Source organism: Choloepus didactylus, chromosome 15 (assembly GCF_015220235.1).
Source record: "Choloepus didactylus isolate mChoDid1 chromosome 15, mChoDid1.pri, whole genome shotgun sequence".
NCBI classification, from domain to species: domain Eukaryota; kingdom Metazoa; phylum Chordata; class Mammalia; order Pilosa; family Megalonychidae; genus Choloepus; species Choloepus didactylus.
The window spans coordinates 33,872,438-33,894,628 of NC_051321.1; the positions used below are offsets into that span (position 1 = coordinate 33,872,438).

At 38.3% G+C, this 22,191-nt stretch overlaps 1 protein-coding gene across 4 annotated transcripts; it reads left to right on the plus strand.

The window, feature by feature from the left end:
• Positions 1-31: 31 nt before the first annotated feature.
• Positions 32-19,737, plus strand: LOC119510012 (cytochrome c oxidase assembly protein COX15 homolog). 4 transcript variants are annotated; one of them, XR_005211796.1, is made up of 10 exons: positions 32-219; positions 1,430-1,620; positions 3,281-3,403; positions 6,646-6,832; positions 9,906-10,073; positions 12,092-12,173; positions 13,748-13,902; positions 15,411-15,524; positions 16,476-16,671; positions 16,709-19,737. XR_005211796.1 is itself a non-coding variant. In XM_037803997.1 (9 exons), the coding sequence occupies exons 1-9, from the start codon at positions 130-132 to the stop codon at positions 16,605-16,607; spliced, it is 1,242 nt and encodes a 413-aa protein (XP_037659925.1). In that variant the 5' UTR covers positions 32-129; the 3' UTR covers positions 16,608-19,737. The 4 variants fall into 4 exon arrangements, 3 of the variants coding, with proteins under 3 accessions (XP_037659925.1, XP_037659926.1, XP_037659927.1); XM_037803997.1 differs by having other exon boundaries at positions 16,476-19,737; XM_037803998.1 differs by lacking the exons at positions 13,748-13,902; positions 16,709-19,737 and having other exon boundaries at positions 16,476-16,627.
• Positions 19,738-22,191: the final 2,454 nt, after the last annotated feature.

The window sequence follows — 22,191 nt, forward strand, 5'->3', positions numbered from 1 at the left end:
CTCTCGCGGCTTCCTGAGAGAGGAGGGACATTCTCTGGGTGACCTGGAAGTGCTTCTCCTTTTGGTGGTAGAGAAAGGAGACTGTAGAGGTCTGTTGGGTGGAAGTGGTGGTGGTTCTCTGTTTTCATTATGCAACGCTTATTCTTTCCGCCCTTGAAAGCCTTGATGGGGAGCCCGTGTCTCCGGATCTTCGTTCATAGGGTGGCGCCTAGAGCACAGGTACAGTACCGTAGGGGACTCAGAATTGTAGAAGTGGGGATGGGATGGAAGGGCCGGAATAAAGATAATAAGTAGATCTACATCACATTTCCCTAGCTGCTTATAACTATAGAAAGCATTTCCTTGTGTCTAGAGCCCCTGAATGTGAATTCGGCCCTACCACTTACTTGCTGTATGATATTAGCCAAGATACTTTTCTGTGCCTCAGTTTCCTCGTCTGGAAAGTGGGGGATAACTGTACCTACATCATAAGATTGTTGCGAGGACTACATAATTTTAATACATAAAAAGGGCCTAGCATCCCTTAAGAACTCAGTAATTTTACTTGTCTATTTGATTTGTGCTAGAAGCCCCCCAGGTGGTCAGGGTAGGGACTTTAACCCCAATTCTGCTGAGAAGGAAATTGAGGCTTACTATAAGAGACCTGTCTACAGTTACTTAGTTAGAAGCAGAGCAGGAAACAGAACATGGGGTTTGGGACTCCCAGATGGAGCTAGAAGAGAGGGTGTGTCTTCACTTAATGAATAATTATTGGGCAGTTATGGTGTATTAGGAACTAGGAACAGAAAGATAAATACAATAAGATGATTTTCCTAGAGGATGTCACAATTCATTCATTTATTAATTCATTTGTCAAATCTTTATTAAGGTCTAGTTAGGTGAGGGCGCTGTTCTAGAAACAAAAGTTACAGGAGGGAGAGTCAGCCTCTGACCTTACCCTACCAGCTCGTAGCTTAGTGGGAGATACAGATTACCCTGAAGTGTTTCGGAATGTTAAGAGCTGCGATAGGGGAGGTACAGTGTAGTATGGGAGGATGTCCAGGGGGCACCTAATGCAGACTTGGAAGAAGGTGACATCTAGGCTGACATCTCCTCAGTAGGTATTTGCAGTCAAGGTTCAGGGAATGTCCCAGTTAAAGAGAAATCATGTGTAAAGACCTAGAGGAGAAAGAAAATATTCCATATCTGAAGTGTAGAGTTAAGTCTTGGAGAAGTATGCTCAGATGGATTGGAGGGAGGCAAGACTGGAGGCAGGGAAATCACTTGGAAGGTAAATTCCATGATCAGTTGAGGTGATGATTTACCAGTAGTGGTGAAGATGTGGCCTGACAGGGTACTCTACCTCACACAGAGAGGGGTTGAATGTGGGCACCAGTAGAGCAAGGCCTTTCTCCTTCTCCAGTTGTAATTTGTCTGTCTTGATCCTTAGTGTGGTTACAGCTGTGGGATCAGGCACCCATTGAGGCCAGGGCAATACAGCACCATCTCTGAAGTAGCTTTGCAATCTGGAAGGGGTAAAATGTCCCTTCCCTCGAAGGCTGCTGAGCGGGTGGTAGGCCGATGGCTCCTGATCTGCAGTGGAACAGTGGCTGGAGCAGTTATTCTTGGTGGAGTGACTAGGTGAGTAATCACCAGAAAGTCAGCTATTTGGGTCATGTGTAGAGTCACAGGATGCCCAAGGAGGAGAGGGAAGGATCTTACAAATCATCTAGTCTAGCTCCCTTATTTTACAGATGGAGAAAATAAAACCCAAGGAGGGAACATGTCTGATGGCTTGTCCTGCCATAGAACAGTTTAGGTTTAGTCTTAACTGTTAGCTGTGCATTGTTTGTTTTTTTATCTCTCCAGTCCAAATTATTCTCAAAATTTTTTTTTTTTTTTACAGTTTGTTTGAATTACGTTCCATACAGCATAATTGTTAATATGTTTCTCAGGTCTCTTTAATCCTATAGGTTCTTCTCCCTTTCCCCCACCTTTCTGTCTCCTTGCAGCTTTGTTGTTGAAGAATTCCAAATTATTTTTCCTATGAAGTCTCCCAGTGTCTGGATTTTGCTTATTTCATAAGTGTGGTGTTATAAAACATGTGCCATTGTCCCCTATATTTCCTGTAAACTGGTAGTTGCTTGATCAGGATAGAATGGGGTGGGGGAATGCAAAAATACTTCATAGGTGATGATGTTTAATTCCATTAGATCATTCATATGTCTGGTGTCTATTAGAGATGTCAACAGCTATTGATGACCATTACCTACATCCATTATTTTACTAGTGTTGCAAAATTGTAATATTTTAATTATATTAGCTCCAGTCTGAAGAGAGATATTCCCTCATCAACTATGTGGTTACCCTGAAGTATAGTTTGCCTGGGAAAGGCAGAAGAAATATTTGGTTCTTTCTCTTTATCTACCAGTTTTCCTTGGTTCCCAAGCATCCTCTAAAAGTAACTAGTAATGTGTTTGAGTTTTTAAGTATAATTATGAGTTCATAGGATTAAACATATCTGATATGTTTTCATCCATTACAAGATGAGGGTGATAATGATTTGCTCAGATTTTGCCATCTTTAGTCAGTGTGAGCCTCTTCAAGTTGACAGCTGAGTCTTTTTGACTGGACCCCACTAACCTTTGATAGCTTCATTGCTTTCTGGTATGATGAAATGTTCCAGGTTTTATCTTGTACATTTCCTCCCTTATGCTTAAAATCAGCCTCTTATTTTAGGAGCCATAGCTCCTTTTGGAGAAAATACTTTCTGGTTTTTATAGAGTATGTTCTGTTAACAAAACAGAGTATGTTCTTTCAGCATTCCCGTGCCCTCATTCCTTTAGGATTCCTTCAAAATATCTTTTTATGTGTTATATAGGCAATTATAGGGAACTGTAGATTGGAGTTTTCTTGACTTTAAATTCACCCAAGACCGTAAACTTTTTTATACAAATCTCTTTTCCCTATGTAAAGAATGTTGGTTGTACATTTAGAAAACATTTCTTTGGTCTAAGCATTGATTATGCCTATCAAAGAATGATAGTGAAAGAAAGAAGTAGAGAGAGTTTAATAAAAGGATTGAAAGAATAAAAGGGATTCAGTTTCTATCTCATGGTAGCTATTTCTGCCAAAATTATAAGCAGTGAGAAAGGAAAAGTGTCAAAAGAGGAAATAATGTGTTTAGCTTTGGAGGGGTTAAGTTCAGAGCCACTCATTGCCATAAAAAAAAAAAAAAAACACTTATGAGTAATCCAGCATCACAAACACACACAGCAAAAAATTTCTTTCCCATCCTAAGGTTGACAGAGTCTGGCCTCTCGATGGTAGACTGGCATTTAATAAAGGAGATGAAACCACCTACAAGCCAAGAGGAATGGGAAGCAGAATTCCAAAAATACCAGCAATTTCCAGAATTTAAAATGTAAGTATTAAGAAAATTAGGTAAACATTCCATCGGGGCCACTCACTTGTTTGCTTATTTAAACACTTCAGAATGGTTATATTCCTTTATTTCTTCGTACAGACATACCTTTTTTAATTGTGCTTTGCTTTATTGTGCTTTAGAGGTATTGCCTTTTTTACAAATTGAAGGTTTGTGGCAACCCTGCATCAGGCAAGCGTATGGGTGCCATTTTTCCAACAGCATGTACTTACTTCATGTCTCGGTGTCGTATTTTGGTAATTCTCATAAAATTCAAACTTTTTCATTCTTATTTATCTGTTGTGGTGTTCTGTGATCAGTGAACTTTGATGTTAACTATTGTAATTGTCTTGGGGCACCACAAACTGTGCCCATGTAAGATGATGATCTTAATTGATAAATGTGTGAAATGTGTGTGCTCTGACTGCTCCACTGACAGGCCGTTCCTTCATCTCTCTCCCTCTCCTCTGGCCTCCCTGTTCCCTGAAACACAATATTAAAATTAGGCCAAATAACCCTACAATGGACTCTTAAGTGTTCAAGTGAAAGGAAGAGTCCCATGTCTCTCACTTTAAATCAAAAGCTAGGCCTCTTGTGCCAAACAGTTAGCCAAGTTGTGAATGCAAAGGAAACGTTCTTGAAGGAAATTAAAAGTGCTATCCAGTGAACACATGAATGATAAGAAAGCCAGACAACCTTATTGCTGATAAATGGAACATTTTATTGGTCTGGATAGAAGATCACACCAGTCAGAACACTCCCTTAATCCGAAATTAATACAGAGCAAGACTCTAACTCTATTCAGTTCTTTGAAGGCTGAGAAAGGTGAGGAAGCTGTGAAGGAAAAGCTTGAAGCTAGCAGAGGATGATTCGTGAGGTTTAAGGAAAGAAGCCATCTCTATAAGAAAAAAGTGCAAGGTGAAGCAGCAAGTGCTGATGGAGAACCTGCAGCAAGTTATCCAGATGATCAAACTAAGATAATTGATGAACATAGCTATGCTGGTTTAAATGTATTAGGTCCTCCAAAATGCCGTTATCTTTGATGCAGTCTTGTATGGGCAGATGTATTAGTGTTTATTAGATTGTAATTGAGTGTTTCCATGGAGATATGACCCATCCAACTGTAGGTGATAACTCTGATTAGATAATTTCCATGGAGTCGTGGCCCTGCCCATTCAGCATGGGCCTTGATTAGTTCACTGGAGCCCTATAAAAGCTCAGACAGAAGGAGCGAGCTTGCTACAGCAAAGAGGGACACTTTGAAGAACACACAGGAGCTGAGAGAGGAGCTGCAGCTTACAGAGAATTTTAGAGATGGCCTTGAAAACAGACTTTTGCTCTGGAGAAGCTAAGAGAGGACAGACACCCCAAGAGCAACTAAAAATGACATTTTTGAGGAGCTACAGCCTAGAGAGGAATGTCCTGGGAGAAAGCCATTTTGAAACCAGAACTCTGGAGCAGACGCCAGCCACGTGACTTCCCAGCTAAGAGGTTTTCCGGATGCCATTGGCCTCCTCCAGTGAAGGTACCCTTTGTTGATACCTTACCTTGGCCACTTTATGGCCTTAAGACTGTAACTTTGTAGTCAAATAAACCCCTTTTTAAAAGTCAGTCCATTTCTGGTATTTTGCAAAAGGGCAGCATTAGCAAACTGGAACAATGGCTAAACTAAACAACAGATTTTCAGTATAGATGAAACAGTCTTCTTTTGGAAGAAAATGCCATCCAGGACTTTCATAGCTAGAGAAGAGAAGTCAATGCCTGGCTTCAAAGCTTCAAAGAACAGGTTGACTCTCTTCTTAGGGCCTAATGCAGCTGGTGATTTTAAGTTGAAGCCAGTTCTCAATTACCGTTCCGAAAATCCTAGGGCCCTTATGAATTCTGCTGAGACTCCTTTGCGTGTGCTCTACAAATGGAACAATAAAGCCTGGATGACAGCATATCTGGTTATAACATGAATACTGAATATTTTAAGCCCACTGTTGAGACCTACAACTCAGAAAAAAAAAGATTTCTTTCAAAATACTACTGCTCATTGACAATACACCTGGTCACCTAAGATGGAGATGTACAAGGAGATGAATGTTGTTTTCATGCCTGCTAACACAGCATCCTTTCTGTAGCCCATGGATCAAGGAGTCATTTCAACTTTAAGTCATTTCAACTTTCTTATTATTTAAGAAATACATTTCATAAGGCTATAGCTGCCATAGATAGTGATTCTTCTGATAGATCTGGGCAAGGTAAATTGAAAACCTTCTGGGAAGGATTCACCATTCTAGATGCCTTTAAGAATATTTGCGACTCTTGGGAGGAGGTAAAAATATCAAAATTAACAGGAGTTCAGAAAAAGTTGATTGCACCCCTCATGGATAATTTTGAGGGATTCAAGACTTCAGTGGAGGAAGTAACTGCAATGTGGTGGAAATAGCAAGAGAACCAAAATTAGAAGTGGAGTCTGAAGATGTGACTGAATTCCTGGAATCTCATGATAAAACTTGAACAGATGAGGAGTTGCTTCTTATGGATGAGCAAAGAAAATGATTTCTTAAGATGGAATCTACTCCTGGTGATGATGCTGTGAATATTTTTGAAATGACTACAAAGGCTTTAGAATATTATGTAAACTTAGTTGATAAAGCAGCGGCAGGGTTTGAGAGGATTGACTTCAATTTTGAAAGAAGTTCTACTATAGGTACAATGCTGCCAAACAGCATCACATGCCACAGAGAAATCTTTTGTGAAGGGAAGAGTCAGTCAGTGCAACACATTTATTGTTGTCTCATTCTAAGAAATTGCCATAGCCACTCCATAGCTTTCATTTGCTGAAAGCTCAAATGATGGGTAGCATTTTTTAGCAACAGTATTTTTTAATGAAGGTATGTACATTTTTTTAAAGACATAATGCTATTATGTACTTAATAGACTACAATATAGTATAAACATAACTTTATAATGCACTGGGAATCCATAAAATTCGTGAGTCATTTTATTGCAATAATTGCTTTATGGCAGTGGTCTGGAACCAAACCCATAATATCTCCAAGGTATGCCTGCATATAGTTCAGTTATGTTTAGTGAGCTCCATATTCTAAGCCCCCGATTCCAAAATGATCCTGAGGACACTGATAAGGAAGAGGGCAGACCTCCGAGCTGTAAGCCTGAGAATGTTCCTGTGTCCCAAAGGAAAAAAAAATTAGATGGATGTTTCATCTTCTTTTTTGACTTCCCTTTTCACCCAGCTTGAACCATGATATGACATTGGCAGAATTCAAGTTCATCTGGTACATGGAGTACTCACACCGAATGTGGGGGCGCCTTGTAGGCCTCGCCTATATCCTGCCTGCTGCCTACTTTTGGAGAAAGGGCTGGCTCAGCCGTGGCATGAAAGGACGTGTTCTTGCCCTATGTGGCTTAGTCTGCTTTCAGGTGAGAATTATTCAAAGTTGGGAACCCAGAGATACGTCATGGAGCTTCTTAGAAAGCCTTGTTTTTAAGGAAATAATCTTTGAGGCAGCATAATAGAGTGGGTAAGAGCATGGATTTTAGTATTACAGACAAGTTCTCTGTAAGTTATGATTTCTTTACCGTAAATGGGAATAATAATAGTGCATGTACCATTTAGGTTCTGTGACTATTGAATGAGATAATGCATATAAAGCAATTTAGTGCCTTCTGGAATCTAGTATGCACTCAGTAAATATTTTCATATACCACAAGAATTAGATTTTCTTTCTCATCATGGCTTTCTTTCTGTGTTCTTGTTTCCTTTGTCTTTCTGACTTGCCTGGTATGTGGGGAAGTGGGATCCTTGTGCTAAAATGGCTATAAAAACAAACAGAAAAATTCCAAAAGAGAGAAACATTTCTTTGGATGAAGGATTTGAGAAAACAGGTGTAGCTGAAAGATACTCAAGTACAGATGGTGATTAAAATCATGTAAATTGAACTCTTCTTAAAGAAAAGAGCTTTGAAAGACTCCCATAATTAATGTGTTAGGTGAAACTGAGAGACAAGAAAAGGAGTATGAGACAAGACCCATAGATGTATTTGGGTCAAAGTAAAGTGGTTCAAAAGTTGAGGCTGCAGCATATCAGTGCACCAAAGAAACTTCATCACAATTTGATCAGGAGAAAGCTAATTGATTAATTTAACTCAGAAGTGATAAAAATTTGAGCCAATTAAAAGGGTTAAGGAGGGAGATGGGAGAAAAGAACTGAAGGTAACAGAAACATAGCAAAGGTTTAGACATTAATAAAAGTCTTAATAGTGACTAGGGGAGTATAGGTGGGACAAAATGAAGGCTTATTTTACAATGGAGAAAAAACAATAAAACCCTCTGAAGACAGACTCCAAGGGAGGAACAAATTGAAGATGGCAGATAGAGTTCTAGGAGGAAGAAATCAGGGGCTGGCAAATCACATTGTATGCCCCTACATGGTCCAAAGTCCTGTGCAGATGAAATCAAGATAATTACAACTTTCAGGGTAATCTTGAAGGGGAGAAGAAATGCCCAAAAAGATTTCTTGAAGAGTATATATTTTTAAAAGGTGAGGGAATCTCACCTAGTTGCTCTGGTTCTACTGACTTGGGAGGGTGGGGTGAAAGGGCCATATCTCACCTGATATAATGTAGACACTTATAAAGCAATCTGCATACAAAACCTTAGAGATATTTATGATATGCCCCCCAAATTTTTATGTGTTTTACTCCCACCTAAATAAACAGTAATTTATTTTTTTAAGCGGTCCTCTTTATCCAGCTTTTCCAAAGCATCAATCTAACTTTTGCTGAAAACAACTCTCTTTTCTCATATTTCACTGGTTTACATAATTTTAAATTATATCAAGTATTTATAATAGTAACTGTAGCTGGGTATAAATAGGTTTGGGAACCAACATAATTGACTTTGATAAACACTACTTCTAAGCTGGTGGGAGCAGAAAAAAGTGTGTGGCCATTCTAGAGAGTAGCTTTACTACTGGAGCATTTAGGGGGCATGAATTTCCACCAACATGCTCTCCAGAGGGAATGGAAAATACCTGTTACTCTGGTGAATGACTTTAAGTGGAGGTTAAAGCTCCACCCAAGAGCTGCTTCCTATGCTTGTAAAAGCTGGTGGCTTTGATACTCAAAAAGCAAATGACAAGGGTGGGGTAAAGATACCTTTACTAGGTAGGAGAAATTAGGGACAGATTGGAGAATTTTTCTGATGCTGATAGCAAGAGAATATAGTAAGAAAACAGTTAATCTCAGGGGAGGAGGGTCTAAATTATGAGAGACTTGTACTTCTTTTTTTAAAAATTGTTTTAATTATATGTATTTCTTTGAACAGAAAAAATAATAAAGATTGGGAAAATGGGAAGAATGAAATAGTGTACTGACATAGAAAGATATTGGTAATATATCATTGAGTAAAAAAACAGGATGTAGAACAGGATCTATATGGTATATATGACATACTATGATCTCAATTAGGTAATTAAAAAATACATACATATATGTAAAGTCTAGGAGGATGGATACCAATTTTTAATACTGTTAATCTTTGGGGGAATGAGATTATATGAGTCTTTCACTTTTGAATGATTCTATGTACTTTTAATTTTTCAATAAAAGGAAAAAGATTTTGTAAAGGTTTTAAAAGAAAGTGGTTGGGAAACTGGCAGTATATACTAAAGTATATATTATGAACATGTACATATCTTTTGATGCAATAATTCTACTCCTAAGCATAACCCTACAGAAATGTATAAATATGCTTAAAAAGAGATATGTACTAACATGTTCATAGCAGCATTATTCGTAATAGCCAAAAACTGGAATCTATTCATATGCCCATCAACAGGAGAATGGACCAAATAAGTTTCACATATTCATGTAATAGAATAATGTACAATGAGAATGAACCAACTACAACTACATGCAACAATGGATAACTCCTAGAAACACAATGTTGAGCACAAAATGAAAATGAACAATTTATAACAGCATCAACAATAGATGAATCTCAAAATAATTTCAGGTGTATAAGACACAGAGAGTACACTCTCTATGATTCCATTAATAGAGATAACAAAAACACACAGAACTAATCTATGCTGTTAGAAGTCAGGATTGCGGTTTCCCTTGAGGGTAGGTCTTGCCTGGAAGAGGGCACAAGGAGGACTTATGAGGTGATGGTTACGTTCTGTTTGTTTTATCTGGGTGCTCTTTACAAGCGTGTATTCTTTTTGTGATTCACTGAGCCATATACTTTTGTATGCTTTTTTATATTTGGATTATATTTCAATAAAAAGTTAATCTAACTAGTGGTTAGGTATTTATGGTGCTATATGTGGAGATGTAGATAGGTCATGATTCCTGGGGACACGGGGGGTATGGGAGGGTATGGAAAGGAAGGGTCAGGTAGGGAGTACTCTTGGTAACTCACTTCCTCAGAGAGTACAGTTGAGCAGACAGTTTCAACCTTGTTTAATTTGCTTCTTTTGTTTTGGTTCTAGGGTCTATTAGGATGGTATATGGTGAAAAGTGGACTGGAAGAAAAACCTGACTCCCATGAGATCCCTCGGGTCAGTCAGTACCGCCTCGCTGCCCACCTGGGATCAGCCCTTGTTCTTTACTGCGCCAGTTTGTGGACCTCGCTCTCATTGCTGCTCCCACAGCACAAGGTGAAAGTCAGTCTGTCTGTTTTAGCACATCTGCACAGATGCCAACAGGGTCAGGGAAATGGGAATTCAGGTTCTACTGGGAAGCTGTCAGTCAAAATGCATGGTTTCCTTTACATAACATTTATCAATTTACCAGAAACTACATATAACCTAAGCTTCAAGAAACATCGAACTTTGGGACAACAAAGAAAAATTTGCAATTTTTCTATTGAGCTGGAGCAACTCATTCAAAGGAAGTAAATAGGTGCTGAAGATTTTGTCAGCATCATCTATTGGTGACAATACAAATTTTAGTAGAAAAATGGGAAGGAATCCCAACTGGTGATATCCCAACCACTTTAATTCTAATTCCCTGAAGGATGGTGGCTGGCAAGGGGAGGGAGAACAAGAGCTATTTCCGAAACTTCAGCGGTGTGCAAGAACCATATTGTGTTGTTTGTTCTTTAGATAGTGACCTGTATACCATTCATCAAGTCTAACAAGATAATAAACATTAGGGATCTTGTCTAAAAGCATTTCATCTGTGTGCTAATTCAAGGAAAATAATAGTTTTTACATTTTATGCTTTGATTTAAATGCAAGGTATACACTTTTTTTAGAGGCCCTTGTTTATGATAGAGGTCTTGAGACACCACAACCCATGGGACATTTTTTTCTAGCATTTAAAAAAAATGAAATTTATATTAAGCATTGGAATCATGGGTTGACCTGGATATACTGTTCATGGAGAGAAGTTTGAGAAAACAGTAGGACTCTTACGTAGAGTCATCCAATAGGTATTTGGAGCTACTGGCCTGGATCCCAGGAGAAGGGTCAAGACTGGAGATGTTGACTTGGCAGTGATCTCCATGGGGAAGCCAGATTGCATTTAATTTTGATGTAATACACAATCCACATATGAATGATTCCTGTTCTTCTGACTTTCAAAGCCAAATTTCTAAAATGCATTGCCTGCATCTAGTTTCTACCTCCTGACAACCCGTTCTTTGTTTTCAATCCCTATAATCTGGTTTATCCACCCACCCCCTCTACATATACATAAACTCACATATTCACCCACACACTTAAACATATACCCACACACTCATAAACACTCTCTCCCTCTACTGAAATTGTACTGATATCATGCTAATTTATCAATGAATTGTTTTTCTTTTAATTTATTCCACCTAGTTACATAAAGGATTTAATTCACCGTATAGTGCTATGCTGTCCAACACAATAGCTACCAGCCACATGTGAATATTTAAATTTTAATTAGTCACACTAGCCATGTTTCAAGTCCTCAAGAGTCACATGTGGCTAGTGGCTGCCACATTGAGGAGTGCAGATATAAAACATTTCTATCATCACAGAAAGTTCTGTTGGACAGCATTGATATATTATCCTATGATATTTTAATAATTATACCTACTTATCACATACTAGATTACAGACCATTTGAGGGTGGGACTCTGACTTAATACCTTTATATCTTCATAATTACCTGTTTATAAAGTTCTTAATAAATATTGTTGATTCACTGATTAGTATCAGAAGTTGGCTATAGTAAAAATAAAAATAAGTTTGACTTTACTAAAAACTTAAGTGCAAGAATCTCCACTCTAGACACTTTATCAGTTTTAATTTTAACTGTATTTGCTAAGCACTCAACATCATACAGTATATTAAAATCCAGTCTCTTAAGCCACATCATTTCAACCATGGCAAAGCATATTTTCCCTGAATAATGCAAATCATTCAACTGAAGAAATGGATGTTGAGTACCTGTATCCCCAACATGTGTCTAGGATTGCTTTAGTAAACAAGACAGATGGCAGTTTCTGCCTTCACAAAACTTAAAAAATGGCAGGGAAGACAGAGAGTAAAAGTGTATCACATGGGATTACTTATTGTCTAGGTGGAGTTAGGGAAGATCTGTCCTTAATTTGTCACTTGGGTTTTGCCTTGGAGATCTTTGCTACCTCTCATAGTCCCTGCAGTATAGTTTATCTGAGTGATTTTTCTTTCTTATTTAGTTGCCTGAAACCCGTGAACTCCTATGGTTAAGGCGATTTGCTCATGGAACAGCAGGCCTAGTGTTTCTTACAGCTCTCTCAGGTAGGACTTTTCTCATAAAAGATGGCCTATTTTCATTCCACCCTAAGTTGGGATCTCTTGTGTGATACCTCGTCCATCCTCCTATATCCTTGTATTTTCCTTTTATTCCCGCCTCTCTCATACATACAATCTTCACCCTCTGTTCTCTATTCCTTTCTCCCTTCCAAGAATACTCCTTTCCAGTCAGTTCAACATAATATTGAGCATTTACCTGGATCCAGACTGCCTTGATTCAAATCCTGTTTCTGCCATTTATGAACTTTGTGCCCTTAGACAAGCTATGTAACCTCTCTTGGCTTCAGTGACCGCATCTGTAAAATGGCAATGATGATAATAATATGAGTAATGTCAAGTGCTTAGAACAATACCTGACATAGCAAAGGTTATTTAAGTGTTAGCTGCTATTATTATGGAAATGATTTTTATTATTATATGCATCAGACAAAAGGCCTGCCCTCAGTGATAGTCTAAGGTGGAGAGTTCAGCAGGACAGAGAGACCAACACAGGTCTTTCTCATTCTCTAAACCACACTGGCTTCTACCTCTCTCACCCTAGAATGGCACGCTCCAATATAATAACCACTAGCCTTGTGTGGCTACTTAAATTTAAGTTAATTAAAATTAAATAAAATTTAGTTCCTCAGTAACATTAGCTACATTTCAATACTTGATTGCCAATGTGGCTGTTGTTTTGAACAGCACAGATAGAGAACATTTCCATTATTGCAAAAAGTTCTTTTGGACAACGTTGCTCTAGAACAAAAATAATATTGACTCTAATGATCTACCCAACTCCCTCCCCACCCTTTTTTTTCCGATGGAAGAGCATGAATTTTGGCTTTATAAATAGCATTCACAAAAATAAGTAATATGACCCAAACTTCCCTCAGTCCTCTTTGATCATAATGGGCCATCATCCATTAATTCATGGATACTCTCTTTATGTGTTTATCCAGGATTTAGTTTGCATTCATTCACCAAACATTTACTGAGCACTTACTATGTGAATGGGGAAGACAGATAATAAATACATAGTATGTCAGATGGTGTTTGGTGCTATAAAGAAAATAAAAAAGGGATAAGGGGATAGAGGTGGGGTGGAGAGTGCCACTTTATATAGAATCATTAGGGAAGAACTTTTTGAAAAGATGGCATTTGAGTGCAAACCTGAGGAAGTAAGAGTGCAGAAATCTGGAGAAGAGCATTTCCAGAAAAAAATCAATGGTTCTCAGTGGGGGGTGGAGGGGGTCAGGCATTATAATCTCTAAGGGAGTTTTTCCAAACTAATAATGACTCTCCCTCCACAGCTTGTAGTTTGCTCCTCTAGAGGAGGCATGCCAGAATCTTGGGGTGGGAGTAGGTAAGGATGTGGTTTTGTTTTGTTTTGTTTTGTTTTGTTTTTTGTTTTTGTTTTTTTAATTTCCCTGGTGATTCTGGCATATATTACCTGCTTGACAACACCTACCATGGATATTTTTATTATTCTCTGCCTGTTCTTTTTGTCTGTGGCAGAACTAGTATTTGGTCTCTTCTTTCTTTCATTTTAATAAATACCAATTTACCTTGGAATACAGGAGCTTTTGTGGCAGGGCTGGATGCTGGGCTTGTTTACAACTCTTTCCCTAAGATGGGAGAATCCTGGATCCCAGAGGATCTCTTTACCTTCTCCCCCATCCTAAGGAATGTTTTTGAGAATCCCACCATGGTGCAGTTTGATCACCGTATACTGGTAAGTCTGGCTGGTGGTTACCTGCTGCTAAGCATGGGAAGCCTCACAGCCTTGGAGTGACAGTGAAGCACACTGATGGCCACAGTGAGAGGGGAGAGTGGGAACTGTATTTCCTTATCTTTTTAAAATAAATTCTAATAACAGGTCTCTAATCTGATGTTTTTGTTCTCATTACCCACATTCCTTCCAGCCAAACTCTGGCATTCAGGATACCGCCAGCTTCCCAAGTTTCTAATATGCCTTTTACCACCTGGCAAATCTGCACACACACAGGAGAATCATTTCAGCAGAAGTGATGTTGAGTAGAGAAGAGAGTGCAAAGACAGTGGCTGCTGAGCACATAATACTTTTCATTTCATTTAGGCTGTGGGCTCTGTTAAAATTGGCTGGACAGCCTGGGCATGATAGAGTGCAGCAGAGAAAGATCAGCAGCAAGGAGACCAGCAAGAAGCAATAGTGCTTTTGCAGTAAAGCACATGGGAGTGATGGGGTCAAGGCTGCATGGTGGAAGTGGGACATAAAAGAATGGTTAATCTGAGAGAGGTTTTAAAGGAATAGCATATTAATAAGATTGGCTATTAGGGATAAGGCTAAAGAAAGGTCAAGGGAGATCACAAAGTTCCTTCAGTAGTGTGCCTAAAACATGACCTACAGAAATGGGACTATTGGAGGGAGCATTGAGATCATCCTCCTCCTAGAAGGATGTCATCATATTGACACATATTGAGTGTGAGATGATGATAGTATACATCCCAAGAGCATGGCCAAAGGACTCAGATATCTGAAGGGAATGCTAGGGTTCAGGCAGGTTACTTTATGTGGGCTCAGTCCCTACCTCCACAACAACATTTTGGACTAAGTAAAGTCTGGTTGTAATTGTCATCCTGGGCAGCTCTGAAAAGGAAGTGAAATAAATATAGAAATAAAGTAGAAAAACATTCTCTCTGACATCACAGAAGAGGAAAGGGGCCTTGTTGTTCTGAAGGTGTGGGAATGAAAATGAGACTTTTGATCTTTTTTAAAAGCACCAGCTGGCAACACCAACACCTCCTCCACTCAGCCCAGGAAAATAATAAGGCTAATGTACTGTGCCCTAGGGTCAGCCCTACCTTAAAAAAATCTTGGATTAGAGTAGAGATGAAAATTGGTGATGAGGATACAAAGAATGATTTTTAAAGTGATGGCCATGCCTGGGGGACACCCACATTTAAAGATGAATAGGATCACTGAAAGAGAGTGAATGTGTAAAAAGGGATATAGGGAGAAACTTTAGATGGAGCCCTGGACAACACCCAACATTTAAGTAGCAAGCATAAGAAGAGGACCATGGACGAGAGTGAGGAGGAGGAATCAGAGCCAGAACTGCACAGAGGTTACTGTGACTGATACAGCAAAGTGTAGCACTTGCTTAGGGGTCTTGGAGGACATACATGTAAGATGGGAAGAAACCAAGAAAGTGGAAAATTTATTACTGGCACTTGTGATGAGATAGTCTTTCCTCTCTGCAGGGAATCGCTTCAGTCACTGCCATTACAGTGCTTTACTTCCTCTCCCGGAGAATTCCCCTTCCTCAAAGGACCAAGATGGCAGCAGTGACTCTGCTGGCTTTGGCCTATACACAGGTATAAACTTCTTATTTTTGGTCTGGTGTGGGGAGGGGAGAGCATCCCTAAAACAAAGTTTAAAAAGAAAAGTGACAGACTAGGAGAAAGTATTTTCAATATTTGTAACTAACTAAAAAATTAATAACCAGAAAATAAAATAAGGACATCAATATACAATTCTCAGAAGAGGAATGATGAATGGCCAATAAACATGAAAAGCTATTTAACATCATTCATGATCAGGGAGGAGGAAATTAAAAGAATGAGTATCATTTTGTGCCTATCAGATTGGAAAAAAAAATGAAAAAGAATGACAATCAAGTATTGGCATGGGTATAGGAAGATGGATACCTGCATATAGTCTTAGTGAGAGCATGAGTTTGCATAGCTTTTTTCAGAGGTCAGTTGAGCAATATTTTTTTAAATGTTAAATGTATAATCCTTTGACCCAGCAAATTGACTTTCTAATGTCTGCCCTAAAAGTATCCTAATGCACAAAGAGCTATGTACAAGGAAATTCGTTATGGCATTGTTGTAATAGTGAAAAATTAGAAACAGCCTGAATGGTTAAATAAGCAACTATGGATATTGTACACCACCTTAAAATAAGATCTCAAGAACCAGTGTCAAGTGAGTAAAAGCAAGTTGCAGAACACTACATTTTTTAAAGGCACAAACTGTATGTTTCCTTTATAAAAATTTATACGAAAGTACAAGTACATAGAAACTGGTGACAGTGGCTACTTTTGAGGAGGGGAACTGGGATAGGGGAAAGAATAATAAAAGGGAACTTTAGGTTTATCTATTTTGTTTGAATTTCATCCATTGTAATATGAAATTAAAATTATATGCATATTAATATTTTGTTGAGAATCTGGAGGTTTGTGTATCTGGCTTTCTATGCCATCATTTTCAGTTCCAATTTTGAAGTCACCCACCTTTCTTCCTGTTTTCCTTCTTTTGTAACAGGCGGGCTTGGGCATTAGCACTCTGCTGATGTACGTACCAATTCCTTTGGCTGCCACTCACCAGTCAGGCTCCCTGGCTCTGCTCAGCGTTGCCCTTTGGCTCATGAACGAACTCCGACGTGTCCCAAAATAATTTTCAAGAGGATCAGCCTCTTAGAACTGAATCTGCTTTTGAAAGTTCATTATAGAGCACAAGCACTTGGGCTTTTCTAAGAGGATGACCTTGACATACCAAGCAGTTTCCAAACTTGGTCAAGTTGTTTAAAACTCTTTGCCTGTTTTTTGAGACAAGGTCGCTGGACCAAGAATGTCATTGCTTGTGTTTTATGCTAAAGCTTCCTTTGTAAATCAGGTAACTTTCATATTGAAAATCAGGTTTAGCATAGAGAAAGAAATGCCTACCATTTGCTCCTTCTTAATAGGTTCTATCTCAGGTTTCAATGTTGACGAGTTCTTGGTTCTCCATGCATGATTTATGTCTCTGTGGTCTCCTGAGTCTGGAATTCTGCAGAAGTGGAAATTTTTTATGATCTTAACTTCACTTCCATCAGGTGAAGATTCAAAGGGAAGGATTGCACACCCTAGAGCCAGCTAGCTTTTAGCAAGCTAGTATCCCAGTTTTCAAAAATGGAGAAAGGGTAGATTTTGACAAGCTTAATGTCTATATGCAGCAAAATGTTTTATAAGTTCTTGGAAAAGGAGATAATCACTAGTAACCCACTTAGATTTATCAAGTACTACCCCAGTTACTCTTGATAGTGTTGTTATATCACTAAGTCAGAGAAAAGGAATACACAGTATAAATTTGATCCTAAAAGGCAGAAAAGTATTTCACAAGAAAAATATGGCCATAATGGTAGCACATGGAAGTCTATTCAGATGTTTAAACAAGTTGTTGATTAATGAATTGTGTGCTCTTGGTCTCTTGGTCTCTTGGTATTTCATAGGGCTTTATTTTATTCAGTTTTTTTTTTTTAATCAGTTATTTGGATGAAGGCATCAGAAACATCATATTCGAGGATAGAACAATCCAGCACAGCTAACACAACTGAAAACAGCCCCAGAATGACATTATCAAGATGAAATTAAATAGATTATGAAGTCCTCATTTACATTAAATAAATTGTAGAAGTTTGGGTTGGAAAAACCTGACTTCTTAGCATTTCATATGAAAAAGACTTTGAGATTTCAGTTGGCTACAGGCTCTGTGTGAACCAACAACATGATGACACTGATAAAAACTAGTGATGTTTCAGATTTTATCAATAGAAGTGTCACAGGCAGATCATAACTGGAAACAGAATGCCTCTGTGGTGTTGTATTTCACTCTGGACCACTAAGCATGATCCAGAGAGAGACCAGGATGGTGAAAAGTACAGAGATCATATCAGACAGAATAGCTGAAGGAACTAGGTTTATTTAATTGTAAAAGAGAACACTGGGGAAGAGAGCAGGATTCCTGTCTTTGAGAAGTTGAAGCCCTCTCCTGTAGAAGAGAGAATGAGATTACTTTGGGCTCCGGAGATGGGCAGTGGATGAAAGTTGCAGGAAGGAATTTTTTTAGTTGTCAAAGGCAGGAGTAGGTTGGACAGAGTAAATGCCCACCGGAGTCAGGGTGGTGGTGACAGTGGCAGTAGACTTTAGCAGCTGCCCCAAGTAAAGGGCTAAGCCACTACTGAGCTCTGGCCTATTGCTGCTCTGCAGACCCAGCACTGCTAGATCTTGTTCCTTAAAGAAACCAAACATCTCGATTTTTATATGAAGGCTCTCAATTTAAGTGTTGGCAACAAATTTCAAATTTTTAAAAACATGCAGACTAATCAACACATCCTGGGAGCCATTTAAAAGACCCAAGGTTTGCCTGTTTACAGTCTCTGGACTAGATGATCTCATTTTCCTTTCAACGCCAGTACTCTGTGCATTTCAGCGGGTCCTATAGTGTGTGTCTGGGGAAACCTTTCTGAGGTAGTTCTTAGCAAAACAGAGGTTAGATGGTTTTTCTTCAATTTTTCAAAAATCCTGGATCTTGGTGGGCTTATGCTATTGTCTAGCATTCTAGAGTTGTTTTGAGACTTGCTCACACCCCAGACTGATTCCCAACTTCTACGAAGTTAGAATCTTTTTAAAATTCCCAAGTCGAAGTCTCACCCCAGGCCAATTAAATCACAATCTCTGAGAGATAACAGGCATCAGGATTTTTTATGTTCCCCAGGTGATTCCCATGTGGAGACAAATTTGGGAACCTTTGGCCTGGTGCCTAATAGCCTCCTTTCCTTAGAAAAACCTGACAAGCTTGTTCCCATTCCCCTTTGAATTCCCACCCCGTCCTTATTTAATCTGTTCTGTTGATCCTGTTAGTGTGTAACAGTATATCACTTTTAAATAGCAGAATTCTTTCTTTAAAGAAAGGGAACTGCAGTCACTGGACAGATACCCACCCACACCATCTCATCCACAGACCTAGACTTTCCTTAGTTAATTAACAATCAGCAGAGGGCAGTATCATCCAACCAAGAGAAAGTATGCTAATGATGCTACATTTCCTGCCAAGCAAGTAGCAACTCATGAATAAAACAAGTTCAAGTTTCAGATGTTTTACTTCATTTTTCTTTTATTAAAGATGATTGAATAAGTTTGGGGAAACATCTGGTTGCATTTAGATACATAACTGTATTATGCCTATCTATGAGCTCTTGGCGAACAGGGATTATCTTAATTACCTTTTCATTTGTAGTATCCCTAGCACCACCAGACACATTTCAAATATTGAATGAATGAATACATGAATGAAAAGTGGATGATTACAGATTGATGTCCCAAACACCTCTTTCAATAAAAAAAAGAAATAGGTATTATAAAACCATAAAATGGAATGAAGATCTGATACATGCTATAACATGAATGAACCTTGAAAACTTGATTCTAAGTGAAATAAGCCAGACATAAAAGGACAAATACTGCATGATTCCACTTATATGAAATATTTAGAATAAACCAATTGAAAGAGATAGAACGTACGTTAGAGGTTACCAGGGGCTGAGGCGGAAGGGGGAGGAGAAATGGGGAGTTATTGCCGAATGGGTACAGTTTCTGTTTGGGGTGATGAAAACATTTTTGTAATAGATGATGTTGATGGTAATACAGCACTGTCAGTGTAATAATGCCACTGAATTGTACACTTAAAAATGGTTAAATGGTAAATTTTGTTATGTATATGTTACCACAATTTTTACAAAGGGATTAAATGTATTAATATTTTCAAAGGTCTCAATAATTCTGTCAAATCTCAAACTTTTAAAAAATACCTAAGGAAATTAAAACACATGTCTTCCTTTAAGCTATCAAGCCAGATTTTTTTTGTCTTTACATAACAAATGCTGTCCACTGTGGCAGGGGTAATGATTAGCTTCTGCCTAAAGTGATGCTGGTTGTAAAGACCAACACTGATGATCATGATATTAGAATAACCAGTTTATTTGCAGCTATCATTATGGTCCTAGGATGAATGGTAGGCTATATATCAGCAAATGTGTCAGAAACACTCATGTCTCTGCATAAGGGAAAAGGCATGGCCACCTCTCTAGCATGCATTGCACATTTTGCTCAACACTGACTTAGTGTTTATTACTGGGAATTTTAAAAACTGTGTTCAGCAAAATTATTGTTTAATGTGAAGAATTAGAAAAACATACCATCTTAAGCAGCCCCAAGAAGTGATCCAATACAGGCAGCTTTTGGTTTTTCAAAGTGAGAAGGGAGTCTCTAATTCTGTATCATACTAGAAGTTTGCCTTTCAACACAAACTACAAAGTCCATTGCTGAAGGCAGAAATAGTGGAGGAGACAAGGCAAATACTCCAGGGCTCCAACTAAAGCGGAATGGTGGAATGAGAATTTTAAAACACAGTAACAGAAATACCAGAAAAAAAGACTTTTAAGAAGCTAATAAGTGGCAGGGTCTTCATCACCAGCAGCTTTAACAGGCCAAACTCTGGGAGGTGTCTTGCAGGAGGGGCCTCTTAAGAAAGTACCAGAGCTACCTCTCTGGTAGAAGAAGAAACATCATCAAGCTTGCCTTAAGTCGAGGCATGCATGGCTATAAACATCCTGTGATTTGATTTTTTTTTTCAACTTTGGTTTTTATAAAAATGGCAAGCAATGGTTGAGTACATTTTAAAAGTGGAAAGCCCTTATAGTGAGAATAATGATTCAATGTTACAAAGAAAAGGATCTTATTGCTTAAGACTTCTAGAAAAACAAAATGGTCAACAGGTGTTATTTCTTCCCTGTCTTACTAATGATGGTACTGACAAACTGGGAAATAAATATTAGGGCAAAAGGGAAACACTTATGTCATAATACAAGAGAAGTCTATTAGGATATTTTCAAAAGAGGAAGTAAGACAACGCAGGCTTAAAATGAAGCCTTTAACAAGCACCTATAAAGGAACCACATGTAAAAATGGAAACCAGAAGGTAGGTAAGACACCCAAACAGGGCACTCAACTTTTCAAATTTAATAAGATCCAAGTTATAAGAAAGCCAAGAGCAGAGCCATAAGGAATATAGAACAGTTCCTAAAAGTATTTGATTTCAGGTATTTTCATTCTGTTTGCAAAAGTTTTTGCTATCTTATTAAAAGGGCAATACTTCTGGTTTACAAGTTCTTATTTTTAAACAGTAATATGCTTTATACTGCCAATAAAGTCTTCACAAGTTTGACAGAAGCATATGGCCCAAGTGGCAAGACTCTGAAACTCACAAAACCTAAGACAATAACAGGAGAAACTGAAACATCCCCTGCTACCTCTACCTCGATTCTTAATCCCAGTCAAATGAAGTTACACCACATACCACAAGCAAAAGTAAATTAGATACTAATTCTGAGTTAGTTTGAAAAGAATTTTAAAGACAGCAAAGGGAAACAACTGTGTTTCTGTAAGGGAATCTGGAAACTCCTCAAGAATTGCAACCAAATTCCCTAATGAGGTAGATTAACAGGCATTTATTAACAGGCATTTATTCCTTAAATGATTTAGATTATAACCATCACATGAACTGCTTGAATACTGTGATTAAGAAAACTGTACAAAATTAAGCAAAGTTTTTAAAAAAAGACATTAAAATGTAAAAGTATTAAAAGAAATACAGAAGTTAGAACAGTTCTAGTGAAGAAATGGGTACTATTTCTAACAAAATATTACTTTCAAATTTTATTCCTAAATGTATACAAAGCAATCACGAATATCAGCAGTTATAAAGATTGAGCAGGAATAAAGTGGTTAATTGCAACTAGCTGTATTATGAATAGATTCTGTTGAAATACACTGTTGTGGGAAGATTCTGTCAATAAGCATTTCATTGTAATTGTCAAATTGGTGTGTTTGGTACAAAGAACAGAGAAACCTGGAATCCAAGAGGCTGCAAAAACTAAAACCTCTCTGGGCCTCAATTTCGTCATCCATGAAATCAAGGAGGTTGACTAGCAGACTTCTAAATCCAATAAAAATTTCATCTTCCAAAATTTTTTGATAGTGATTGCTGTTAGAAAATCCAGTCCCACCATCAACGGTAATTAATGTCAGGGGCTATGGATAAAGTAGGAGGCAACACTTGGCTCTTTTGGGGAACCTGGTCTTCTAAAACCAAAGGTCAAAAAACTTCTTCCAGAAACCATATCACTCTTCCACTTTCTCTCCTGCCTTTAGTTCCTCAGGAC